Genomic DNA, 12,910 nt, shown 5'->3' on the forward strand with positions numbered 1-12,910 from the left:
TTAAAGGCTCCAATTGAGCAATGACCGGTTATCACTCCTACTAGAATCCTGAGATTATACCTATCCAACTCTATCAGTGTTCCAGTCGCGTTCGCATTCAGTCTTGGCCATAAGGCTCTGGACACTTTGCAATCTGTTCTACTGCACCAGGATTGATTCGTATTGTCCCGGAATCTTTCGTAGATTACCCTGTAGTAGTGACAAATGGGTGGTCTAACAGCCCGTTCCCTAGTGTCATGATCCAGATCAGAACCATGTCTAGCAAGTTCATCTGCTACCTCATTACCCTGTATATCAAAGTGCCCTGGTACCCAACACAATCTCACTGAGTAGTGTACCAATAGCTCCTCCAGACCTCTCCTACAGTCCTCTACTAGGTTGGAGTGTACTAAATGACATTCCAAGGCCTTCAGTGCCGCCTGACTGTCTACGTATATCGTCACTACAGCCCCCCTATTGATGTGTGCCCCTATCAACTCTGTGGCTTTCCAGATCGCGAAGATCTCTGCCTGGAAGACGCTACACTGGTTAGAGAGTCTATATGAGCGCTTGATGTCTTGGTCGACCAAATAAACCCCGGCCCCTGTACCAGAATCCATTTTGGAACCGTCAGTGAAAACTGCGCACCCATCAAACAGTTGATCGGATCCAACCCACTTATCCCTAGTGGGGAATTCTATTGGGGGTGAAGCACCGAAGCTAAAGGTCGCGAGATTCCAGATGGAATAATGCCCTGACCAATAAGACCTGCTTCATACAGTATCATAGTGTGTCCTATCCGCAAGGGTTTCACCAAGGAAGACTCTGATAGTCTGAGTAAGTTCCTTGCTGCCACACTCTCAACATATTTCTCAATGGGTAGTAGGTTTAGGATTATATGCAACGCCGCCTGCGGGGTGCTACCTAAGGCACCTGTGATGCCCAGACATGCACACCTTTGAGCCTTGTTGAGTATAGCCCTGTAGCTACGTTTCCTCATTGCTTCCCACCACACTGTGCAACCATAAGTAATAATAGGTCTAACAACAGAAGTGTAGATCCAATTAACCATACTAGGTCGCAAGCCCCAGTTCTTGCCAATTGAGTTCCAACATGTATAGTAGGCATTGAGGCCCCTTTTTAATCTTTCCTGCGTATTTATTTTCCATGACAGTTTATCGTGAAGGAAGGTTCCTAAATACTTGGCTCCCCCTGATAAACTCAGCTCAACGCCGTCTAGTTTCAGCAAGTTGAAGTTCTCTACCTTATACTTCCTAGTAAATAACACCAATTCTGTCATTGATGGGTTTACACCCAGCCCGTTAGTCTTTGCCCAGGACGAGAGATCGCCAAGCGACTCCTGCATGATGTCACTGATAGTTGAGAGAAATTTGCCCTTTATATAAATAAGTTCAGCTTCAATCGTAGGTCTTATATAAATAATTTTAGCTTTAATCGTAGTTCTTTATAGAGTTTATTTTTATCTTCAATAGGAGGTGTTTATATACTAAATAATTTTAACTTCAATCTACGTCTTCGATTATTATAAGAGATCACAGATCGAGTTTTTTAAATATTTAACTTTTCATTAGATTTTTTCATATAAAAGATTGCTTGTCGATCAGTATTATGAGTAATCGTTGATCGAGCCCCTTTACTCTATTAAAAATTTATTAACAAAATTATTAACGGTATTCTTTTCTCGACTTGACCTTTATTTTCCAAGTTGCTAATGATGTAAGTTTTCTTGATTGATCTGGAATTCACAGATCGGACATTTTTCTCAATTTAACGTTTATTTAAGAGTATTTGATGAACTTCTTTTCACGATTAATGCAATATTATTACCGATGTAAGTTTTCTAGAGTTTTTTTTAATATAAATCAGCCTCAAAAGTGAGTAAACGCCAGTGAATTTTTGGATTTTTTTAAGATCATGAAAATCATTATAATCCAAATTAAATCTTTATTTTCAGAATCGCAACTAATATTCAGTCCAATCTCCAACAAAACGAAACGTTTTCTTAAAAAAAATTAAATAATTTGTTGTGTTTACTAATTTTTGAAGCTCTGTGTAAGTGATCACAGCTTCTTATTATACCCTTCACCTTCGTGAGAAGGGTATATATAAGTTTGTCATTCCGTTTGTAATTTCTACATTTTTCATTTCCGACCCTATAAAGTATATATATTCTGGATCCTTTAGATAGCGGAGTCGATTAAGCCATGTTCGTCTGTCTGTCCGTCTGTCTGTTGAAATCAATTTTCTGAAGACCCCAGATATCTTCGGGATCCAAATCTTCAATAATTCTGTCAGACATGCATTCGAGAAGTTTGCTATTTAAAATCAGCAAAATCAGTCCATAAATAACGGAGCTATGAGCAAAAAACCGGGACAACCTCGATTTTTGACCTATTTTTGATCTATATCTGGATTACTAAGTCATTAATATAGACAATATGGATATCTAATGATAGATATTTCAAAGTCCATTGCAACGATGTAGATAAGGCTATATTAAGTTGTACCTACAATGGGTCAAAATCGGGAAAAATATTTTTTAACCCGAATTTTTTTTTCATCAAAAAAATTTTTTTGTCATACATTTGTTTTCCAAAAAAAGTTTAAAAACTAAAAAAAAAAAATTTTAAAAAATTTGGAAAAAACTTTTTAAAAAAAATTAAAAAACAATTTCAAAAAAAAATTTTAAAAAAAATTAAATTTTGTTTACCTAAAAATATTTAAAAATATATAAGATTCGGCACAGCCGAATATCGCTCTCTTACTTGTTTTTATTAACAAAGTTATTGACCAGCTTCGTTTTTCGATGAAACGCTTACTCACAAAGTTATTAACGATGTTAGTTTTGTGGAGTTTTTTTTTTAAAGCAAATGATCGTATGACGATCATGAATATTAGTGATCATCGGTCAAGCTTAATCGACATAAGTGACGCATTTGAAGTTCAGAGAACTCACATGTCATTGTCGAAAAACAAATGCATTCACAACGTGGCACTGTTTTTGAGGTTTATGGGCTAGAGACCACTTCTTTGGAAAATGCAGCTGGTCAAGCAGTGACTGTTACGGGTGCTCGTTGCCACATGGTATACTACTTATTCAATTACAGCATGAGCAAGTTTCTGGTCGAGTACTCTCTCTGTGATCAAAATTTAACCCCTAGATCGTGTGATTTAACACCATTGGATTTCTGTTTATGGAATTATTTGAAGTCAAAGATCCATGTGCATTGAAGACTAACATTCATCCATATTTATGGCAAGTGATCATCTTGACAAAAGCTCGATGGGGTATTCCATACATAAATAACCCTTTATTATTCAATAAAAAATGGCACTCTAAAGAGAAAATCTGTGTTTTCTATTTAATTGAAATCTTGCTTAAATTTTGGGAAACCCTTTATTAAGATATACATACATACAATTAGACCATCTTTGTCTGTTTTGTTTCATTTCCATATCGTTCCAAACAATGAAATCGCACATATTCTTCTGTAATCTGTCATTGTTATTTACACTTGAAATTTGTCTTAAATGCTGATTTAATTCTTATCAATCAAACATTTTAAAATCAACAAATCACTACATTAGAAATCACTCTCTCTCTCTTTTATTTATATAAGACAAGATGAACGAAATACACAGCCACGGAAACACATCCAAACTCATACATATGTGTATAGAATATCATTTTAGCAGGGATGGAAAATTCAACACTTGCCATATATTTAGGTATTGTTGGATTTCACAAACCCTCTTAAGAATATGACGTCCAAATAGTCATCTTTGAAGAATCTCATAGTGTTGTTTAATTTTAGTAGATTTCACTATTTTCAATTGAGACATTCCCTTTAAATTCTCTTGATTCTGATTTAATATTGTTATTTTCGGTCTTTCTGTATAACTGTGGCAATCTCTTTGTTCAATAGAATTTGAAACGCCTTATAACTTCTCTGGATTCTGGAAGAAGCATTGTATAAACCTCAATACCTTTAATATTGGTATTTTCGGTCACTCAATTATCACAATCTGTATAACTGTGGAAATCTCTTTGTTCGAAAGAATTTGAAACGAATTTAATGTTTTGAAGATGATATCTAAAGATTAGCAATTAGTGACCAGTTCTTCAAATTTTGTTCTTCAACATTTTTCCTTCAAACTTTTAACCCAAGTATTATTTGATGTTTTGTTGATCAAGTTACCTTTGAAAAGTATGTCAGTTGTTGTTGTTGTAGCGGCGTGAACAATTTTACAATATTTAATCTGGGGTTCTGCAATATCAAGTCCAAGAAGTTGTGCTACTTCTGCTGGATGGGTCCATAAATCTACTGGACGTAGTGAAGTAAGGCTGGCTAAACCCTGACCACATGCTGGTCATAAGTTGAGGACGGCACGGTCAATGCGAGACCAAAAGGCATTAAGCCTGTTGCTCTATCCTGATCTTAGTCTGCTATCGGTGGTGGGCGACCTCCAAGTACGACATTCATTCGGTATCCTGCTACCGCGGAATTGATAGCGTTTCTATGAAATGTTCGATCTGCGTTCCAATGGATCCTGCACATACCTCTGTATGCTCTCCTCGTATTTTCTAAGGTCCTGTCTGACATGCCTCGGGGCAGACTCCAACTGTGTGATGTTGAAGTTTGGATGACTCCTCCGGTGACATCCCAGAAGGAACTGTTGCGTCAGCCTGACGTTATGTTCCTTGACCGGTATGTCAGTTATTATGTTTAATGTCAATTCTGTTCATTTGTAGTTAATCTGATTAAAATGTGTGACGAGAAGAAAGTGCGCACTAAAATTATTAAATATTTTCAAGAAAACCCAACTTGGTCCCACAAAAAGTTGGCCAAACAATCAAAGGTTTGCCGTCAAACTTATTTCAATGTTATTAAATAGTATCGGAAGAACCTGGTTCAGGTAGAAGGAATTGTCCACATGATGTTTCTAAAGCCAATAAATAGAAAGCACTTTCAAAAGAGCTCCCAACACATTCGGTAGGAAAGCAGTTCGGTTAGCTCAGTACTCGGACTATTTGGTACGGAAAGTTAAAGCCAATACAGGTTTAAAAACATACAAGTAGGGAAGCAGTCCGGTTAGCTCAGTACTAGGACTATTTGGTACGGAAAGTTAAAGCCAATGCAGGTAGTAAAAAATTACAAGGCTAAAACTGTTCCTGACAGGAACTCTGCTAAAAATTTAGAGGCCAAAGAAAGAGCACGGAAATTGAAGTCGAGTTTTATAAAAAAATATACCTTCTGCATAATGGATGACGAAACGTATGTTCTGGCAAATTTTCCACAGCTTCCGGGACAATATTTTTATGTTGCTGACGCTCGATGGCATGTTGTAGAAAAGTTTAGGTCCCAAAAGCAGAAAATTTTCCCAACAAGTTCTTGGCATGGCAAGCAATATGCAGTTGCGGCAAAAAAACCAAACATTTATTACAAAGGGCTCTATAAATACCGAAATTTACATCGAGGAATGTTCACAAAAGAGGATGCTTCCATTCATAAGACTTCTTAATATGTCCATTTATTTTAGGCCTGATTTGCCATCCTGTCACTATGGTAAGTAAGGTCTTGAGTGATACAAGAACAATAATGTGGTATTTGTACCAAGCGAGGCAAATCCTCCAAACTGTCTGGAGCTAGGGCCAGTGGAGAGATATTGGGCTCTTGTTAAAAAAGAATTGAAGAGCACACAAAAGGTGTTCAAAAGATTCATAAGATTTTTAACAGAGAGCAGTATAAACAAGTAAGAAAGTATGGTCGGTCAAGCCCGACCATATAATACCCTACACCAAGTAAATGAGTAAAAATATTTTTCTTTTAAAATATCAATAATTTATATTTTTGAGTGATTTTCGGAAGTGGGCCTTATATGGGAGCTATGACCAATTATGGACCGATCACCATGAAATTAGGTCGTGTGATTTATGTCTATATTAAAGTTAACTATGTTGAATTTTGTGTATATACCAACGTTTTTAAGTGATTTAACCACGTTAAAATGATTTTCGGAAGCGGGACTATATGGGAGCTATGACTAATTATGGACCGATCGTAACAAAATTTGGTGACATGAATTTTGTATAAATAAAACTTATTTGCAGCGAAATTTGTGTAGATACATATATAAATTAAAGATTTATGACCGATAAAGTCCAATTTCGAGAGGACATTTGTATGGGGGCTAGGTGAAATAATGGACCGATTTCAGCCAGTTTCAATAGGCTTCGTCCTTGGGCCGAAAAAATTATATGTACCAAATTTTATCGAAATATCTTCAAAATTGCGACCTGTACTCTGCGCACAAGGTTTACATGGACAGCCAGCCAACCAGACGGACGGACGGACGGACATCGTTTAATCGACTCAGAAAGTGATTCTAAGTCGATCGGTATACTTTAAGGTGGGTGTTAGACTAATATTTTTGGGCGTTACAAACATCTGCACAAACGCATAATACCCTCCCCACTATGGTGGTGTAGGGTATAAAAATTAAAGGGTTTCCAGAAAATGTTCATAAGTTCATCACTATTGATTAGAACTATAAAAATAATATTTTTTTGTAAATTGTAATAATAATTTAAATCAAATATAATATCAAAACTTTGGGTTTAGTGGTTTCTTTTTTATTAACATTTATGTATGTTAAGATTTTTTCAATCTCACTCTTTAAAACAACTTTCGACCATTAAAACATTATTTGTTTGGATTTGTATGTCAAATCGCACTAAAGTCTTACATTAAGTGAACATTGCGGTTACATTTCATCAACTCGTTGCAACGGTCGGCTTACTCAGCCTTTAAGCCACCTTCGATCTAAAAGAATTACTCCTTCTAATTAATAACTACTTCAAAATGTAAATTTTCCATTACTGGCTGACATAACTGTATATTTACATGTTTATGTTTTAACATGTGAGAACATCACATCACACACACACATGCGTTGATACAACAACTACAATTTACCGTTAAACTCCTCGTTCATATTCGTATATGTGCGATTGTTTTGGTTGTTGTTGTTGCTTTATAAATATTCGTACTCAGAAAATTTATAAAAATACACTACTCCATTCACATGTTGGTTGATGTTTCTTCAGTACACGGAACCGCTTGGAACCGCATGTTGTTTGTTTTTTTTTCTCGTTTAAAAGTAAAATGTTGTTGTTAAAGTTGGCTTATTTTTATTTATTAATATAATCAAAAAACTAAAACAGAAAATTATAAAAGAAAATATATAATATTACAACAAGTAATTCATATGAACGTAGAGTTTTTCCTTTTCATTTGTTTTTGTAATAAGTGTCTTCTTCTTCTTCTCTGTAGTTTATTTGCAATTTGTGTTTGTTTTTCTTCGTTCACTTTCATTCTCAGTTGGTGTGTTTTTTGTTTTTTGTTATTGTTGTTGTAGTTGCTGCTGTTGTAGGTTCGTTTATTTTATCGGTTTGTTTTCAAATTCAAAATTTTTACTCACGCTGGGTTTTTTGTGTTTTATCTGTCATGTAATAAAAAGTGAATCGGTTGGTTGGTTAGTTTTCCTTACTACGCGAAACACTTGAGAACAATTGGATTGAATTAAATTTGAAAGCGGTTTTATTTGGATTTGAAAATTCAAGTGGAAATACATAACATACATAACTAAAATATTAAATTAGTAATAAATAAATTTATTAAAATAAAAAAAGAAATAAATTGAAAGTTTATAGACAAAATGTGTAATAATTATAACAAACAGTTATATAATTTAATAATAAAGTTACATTATAAACAACTTTAACTAAAACCTATAAAAATTTATGAAATTTCACAAAAAAAATATAAAAATAAAATATTTTTTATAAAAAAAATTTTAATTCACCACAATTAGTTAAAAATTATAACAAAATATGAATATTATAATGAATTTTTATAAAAAATATAAACAAATTGTTTACCTATATAAAAATAATATAATTTAATATTAAATATAATAAAAAACGCGAAAAATCGACAATTTTTAAACGAAATGAGTAGAAAAGTAATATTGAAATTAAAAAAAATAAAATTAAAAAAGGGAAATTTTGAAAAATCAAAAATATTTAGCTCTTTACGTGAAAACGCTCTTTGTGATACAATATTTTAATTAAGCTTCCAAATAAATAATACGGATACGTTTCAATAAGTGAATTCCTCAAAATTTTCAATCCCGAAATCCCGGGAAATTCCGCGAGAATTGCTTGGATTTATTTTCCTTAGTTTTATGTGTTTCGCTAAAAGATGCTTAAAGCTCCGAAATAAATTCAAAAGATTCATAAGGAGTGAGATCGAAAAAATCTATATATACATAAATGTTAATAAAAAGAAACCACTAACTAAACCTACAGTTTTGATTTGGTTTTATTTGATTGAAATTATTATTACAATTTACAAAAAATATTATTTTTATAGTTCTACTCAATGGTGATGAATTAATGAACCTTTTTCCGGAAACCCATCCATTAAGGTTTTTATGGTGATTTCTGTCACTTTATTCAAACACGTAGTCCATCTCCGTTTAAAATCTACCACACTTTTGGACACCTTTTTTTGTGCTCTTCAATTCTCTTTTAACAATATCCCAATATCTCTCCACTGGCCTTAGCTCCAGACAGTTTGGAGGATTTGCCTCTCAAATACCACATTATTGTTATTGTACCACTCAAGACCTTGCTTACCAAAGTGACAGGATGACAAATCAGGCCAAAAATAAGTGGACACCTTAAGAAGTCTTATGAACGGAATCATCCTCTTTTGTAAATATTCCTTGATGTAAATTTCGGTATTTCTGCTTCTGCTATTTTCTGCTTTTGGGTCCTAAACTTTTCCACAACATTCATTGCAGCAGAAGCAACATAAAAATATTGACCCGGAAGCTGCGTATATTTTTTTTTTATAAAATTTAACTTCAATTTCCGTGCTCAGTCTTTGGCCTCTAAATTTTTAGCAGCGTTTCTGTCAGGAACTTTTTGAGCCTTGTATGTTTTTAATGCTTTATTGGCATTAACTTTTCGTAACAAATAGTTCGAGTACTGAGCTAACCGGACTGCTTTGCTACCGGATGTGTTAGGAGTCCTTTTGAAAATGCTTTCTATTTATTGGCTTTAGTAACATCATGGGGACCATTCCTTCTACCTGAACCAGATTTTCTATCAACGGACCAGTTCTCCCGATACTGTTTAATAACATTGGTATCAGTTTGACGGCAGACCTTTGATTGGCCAAATTTTTGTAGGACCAAGTTGGATTTTGTTGAGAATATTTCATAATTTTAGTACGCACTTTTTTCTCATCACTCATTTTAATCAGATTAACAAGATATGAACATAACTGACATTAAACATAATAACTGACATATTTTTTAAAGGTACTTGGGTTAAAAGTTTTAAGGAAAAACGTGTGTTAAGGTTTTTTCGATTTCACTCCCTAGTTTAAGCCTAGCCTATGGTTTTTAACATGTTTTAAGTTTTAAATATCTTTAGATAAAACGACAACAATTTTAATTAAATAAACATAAAATAATAAAGCAAAAAATTAACAAATTAAGTGAACTACCCACCAACTTAAACAAATAAATAATGAAATTAACCATCAAATTTTAATAAAATAACGAAAAATGTTTTATTTTTATAAAACTCAACATAATTAAAGAAAACTAAAATATAACATAAACAAAACTTTAACAAAATGTCGAAATTACATGTAAGTTTCATTTTAGTTTTTCAATATTAAGTATGTATTCCCACTTTTATTTTATTTTTTTTGTTTGTATCTAAATTTAAAACCAATATAGTCCTGTTTTTCGCTATTTCTTTCTTTTTGTTGGGATGACTCAATATGTTTTTATTTGAAAAGTTATTTTTAATTTCATTTTGCAAAACTAAATAGAAAAACCAACCATTTGTTTTATATCTTTTTAATACAATTTTAGTTTCAAACACCACAAATTGTTTTTAGGTTTTTTATGGTGTTTTTTTTTCGTACATACATTTACGTAGTGTGAAGTGAGATATATTCAATTTAATTTACCGTAGTACATTAGCACGTGTTTTTTATTTTCCTTATGTGTATGAAATTTATAAATTATTTTAGGTTTTTGTATTAATTTCAATAGTTGAGGGAAGAGGTGTAAAGGAATTAAATGATTTTTATCTAACTAGCATGAACTAGAACAGAACTAGAACAGAACTAGAACAGAACTAGAACAGAACTAGAACAGAACTAGAACAGAACTAGAACAGAACTAGAACAGAACTAGAACAGAACTAGAACAGAACTAGAACAGAACTAGAACAGAACTAGAACAGAACTAGAACAGAACTAGAACAGAACTAGAACATAACTAGAACAGAACTAGAACAGAACTAGAACAGAACTAGAACAGAACTAGAACAGAATTAGAACCCTGAAATAGAACTCTGAAATAGAACTCTGAAATAGAACTCTGAAATAGAACTCTGAAATAGAACTCTGAAATAGAACTCTGAAATAGAACTCTGAAATAAAAATCTGAAATAGAACTCTGAAATAGAACTCTGAAATAGAACTCTGAAATAGAACTCTGAAATAGAACTCTGAAATAGAACTCTGAAATAGAACTCTGAAATAGAACTCTGAAATAGAACTCTGAAGTAGAACTCTGAAATAGAACTATGAAATAGAACTCTGAAATAGAACTCTGAAATAGAACTCTGAAATAGAACTCTGAAATAGAACTCTGAAATAGAACTCTGAAATAGAACTCTGAAATAGAACTCTGAAATAGAACTCTGAAGTAGAACTCTGAAGTAGAACTCTGCAGTTAAACTCTGAAGTAGAACACTAAACTTGATATTTTTAAATAATCCCCGGAAAAAACAATTAATTCTTTTCCAGTTCTATTTATATATTATGCGGTTAGAGAATATTAATGTCTCCAACACAAATTTTGAAATGTATACACATAATATGCAATTATTGTGAGTTAAATATGCAAAAATTAAACCTTTGCACTTAAACTGATAATGGGAATTTGTGACATTCAAATAACATTCATATTTCCTTGCTCATACTTATTTATCCAAAAAATAAAACAAAAGAAACACTAATATTTATATCAGCAAAACTTCGTTTAAACGTTTGAGCTTTAAAAGTTTTAGGAAAACGCAACATTTTTGTATAAAAAAATTAAGGATATTGAGCAAAAAAGTTGACCAATTTGCGCAAATTAATTTGCACAAATATCAATTTGTTGAACAATATTAAAGAAATAGAAAGGCAAATTATTTTCACTAAGTAGCGATTTTTGTGCAATAAGTGATATAGGAGTGAACAACAATTTGCGCAAATTCTGATCAAAATAATCGCTGATGAGGACTCTGCCTTCATTTTGAAATTGTCTATTTTCGCTTAATGTATATTTTAATTAACTAGAATAATTATTATTTAAAAAGACACATTTCTTTCAGACATTATTTCCCATTTATGCACAACATTAACCCCTTAACATTCCCACATGACCTAAAAACAAAACAAATCTTCTACATGTAACACTTATTTCACTTATTTCTATCTAAAATTCAAATTTATTATTCAACACAATTTAGATTAGTGTAACAAAAAGCCCTGATCATTTTGCTAAATTTCAAAATTAACGACATCATTTTTTTTTTCAAACAACATGCAAACAAAATATTCTACTTAAAAAATGACTTAAAAGTAGAACAGCAACAGTTTTTTAATAAAAAAAATTAAATAAATAAAAATTTGCATAAGTTTTAGTAAATGAGTTCATTTTGTAAAAAAAAAAATAATACAAATGACAATTATTGTAAGTTTAACAAACAAAAAATAATTTGAATAATAAGTTGAATTATTTCGAAAATAACAAAGAAAATTGTTGATGAGGTGAAATAAACGGTGAAAGTAATTGTGGTATATAAATCAAGCCATTAAATTAAATACTAAAACATGATAAAAATTTTAGATATTTTCTATTTGGAAGATCTTGTATAATAAAATTGTTATCATGTCAAATGACAAACCTCATGCGGCCCTGGACATAAATGTCTAATTTCATATTTCTGGGTTCATTATTATAGAAAATGCAAAAGAAAGTTACCACTAAAGTCAAATTCATTCAGAATCATGTGTGCCTAATTTTAAATTTTTAGGTTTATTATTATAAAATATTCAAAAAGTACCATTGCATTAAAGAAATAGTATCATTGATTATCACTTTTGAATTCGCATTCACTAAACCATTGCCCGTCAAGTTTGAATTTTAAATTTATATATATTATATTATCAACTAATTTTGTTCTATAACACTTAATATTTAATAAGTTATCACAAAACCGAAACCGATCGATTTTAAATTTTTTAAAACCGAAACAGCGGTTTTGAAATTCTTCGGTTTTTTTTGAAACTCTAGGTTCATTATTATAGAAAATTCAAAAAAGTACCAAAAAAAGCCCATACTTGTAGTTTCCCACTCACTCGGGTCCATATAAGCTTTATTTAATGTTTCTAGGTTAATTGGTGAAGAAATTAAAAAAAGTACTTTTAGATTAAAGAAAAAGTATCATGAAGTATCCCCTTGAATTTCACTCACTTAGGACAATATATGCTTAATTTTTATCCCTTAAAGGTTCGAATTTCCAAAAAGTACCAAACTTATATTTTTTATTTTTTGATAAGTAAAGAATACGATTTAAATTTTGTTTCTATGTTTATTGGTTTAAAAGATACATAGGGTGCCAAAAAAGTACCAAAATACAGTTTTTACCCGTTTTCTCCCCTGAAAGGTACGAATTTCGAAAAAGTACGAAACACCTGTCAGCTTATTTTTTGAATGGAGTAACATGCAATTTTAAGTTTGTTTGTATCTTTATTAGTTTTGTAGATAT

The 12,910-nt window shown here is 31.9% G+C and overlaps 1 protein-coding gene across 6 annotated transcripts in view; it reads left to right on the forward strand.

The window, feature by feature from the left end:
* The window catches only part of Plp (Pericentrin-like protein), an 85,978-nt gene that overhangs the window by 964 nt on the left and 72,104 nt on the right, over window positions 1–12,910 (forward strand). The window contains exon 1 of one of the 6 annotated variants that reach the window (XM_065503999.1): window positions 9,620–9,725. The exons of the other annotated variants lie outside the window; for them this stretch is intronic. Within the exon in view, the coding sequence (XP_065360071.1) occupies window positions 9,711–9,725 (15 nt within the window). The 5' untranslated portion in view covers window positions 9,620–9,710. Of the gene's footprint in view, window positions 1–9,619; window positions 9,726–12,910 lie in introns of those variants that run through there. 6 annotated transcript variants of the gene reach the window in all.

Source organism: Calliphora vicina, chromosome 3 (assembly GCF_958450345.1).
Source record: "Calliphora vicina chromosome 3, idCalVici1.1, whole genome shotgun sequence".
NCBI classification, from domain to species: Eukaryota; Metazoa; Arthropoda; class Insecta; order Diptera; family Calliphoridae; genus Calliphora; species Calliphora vicina.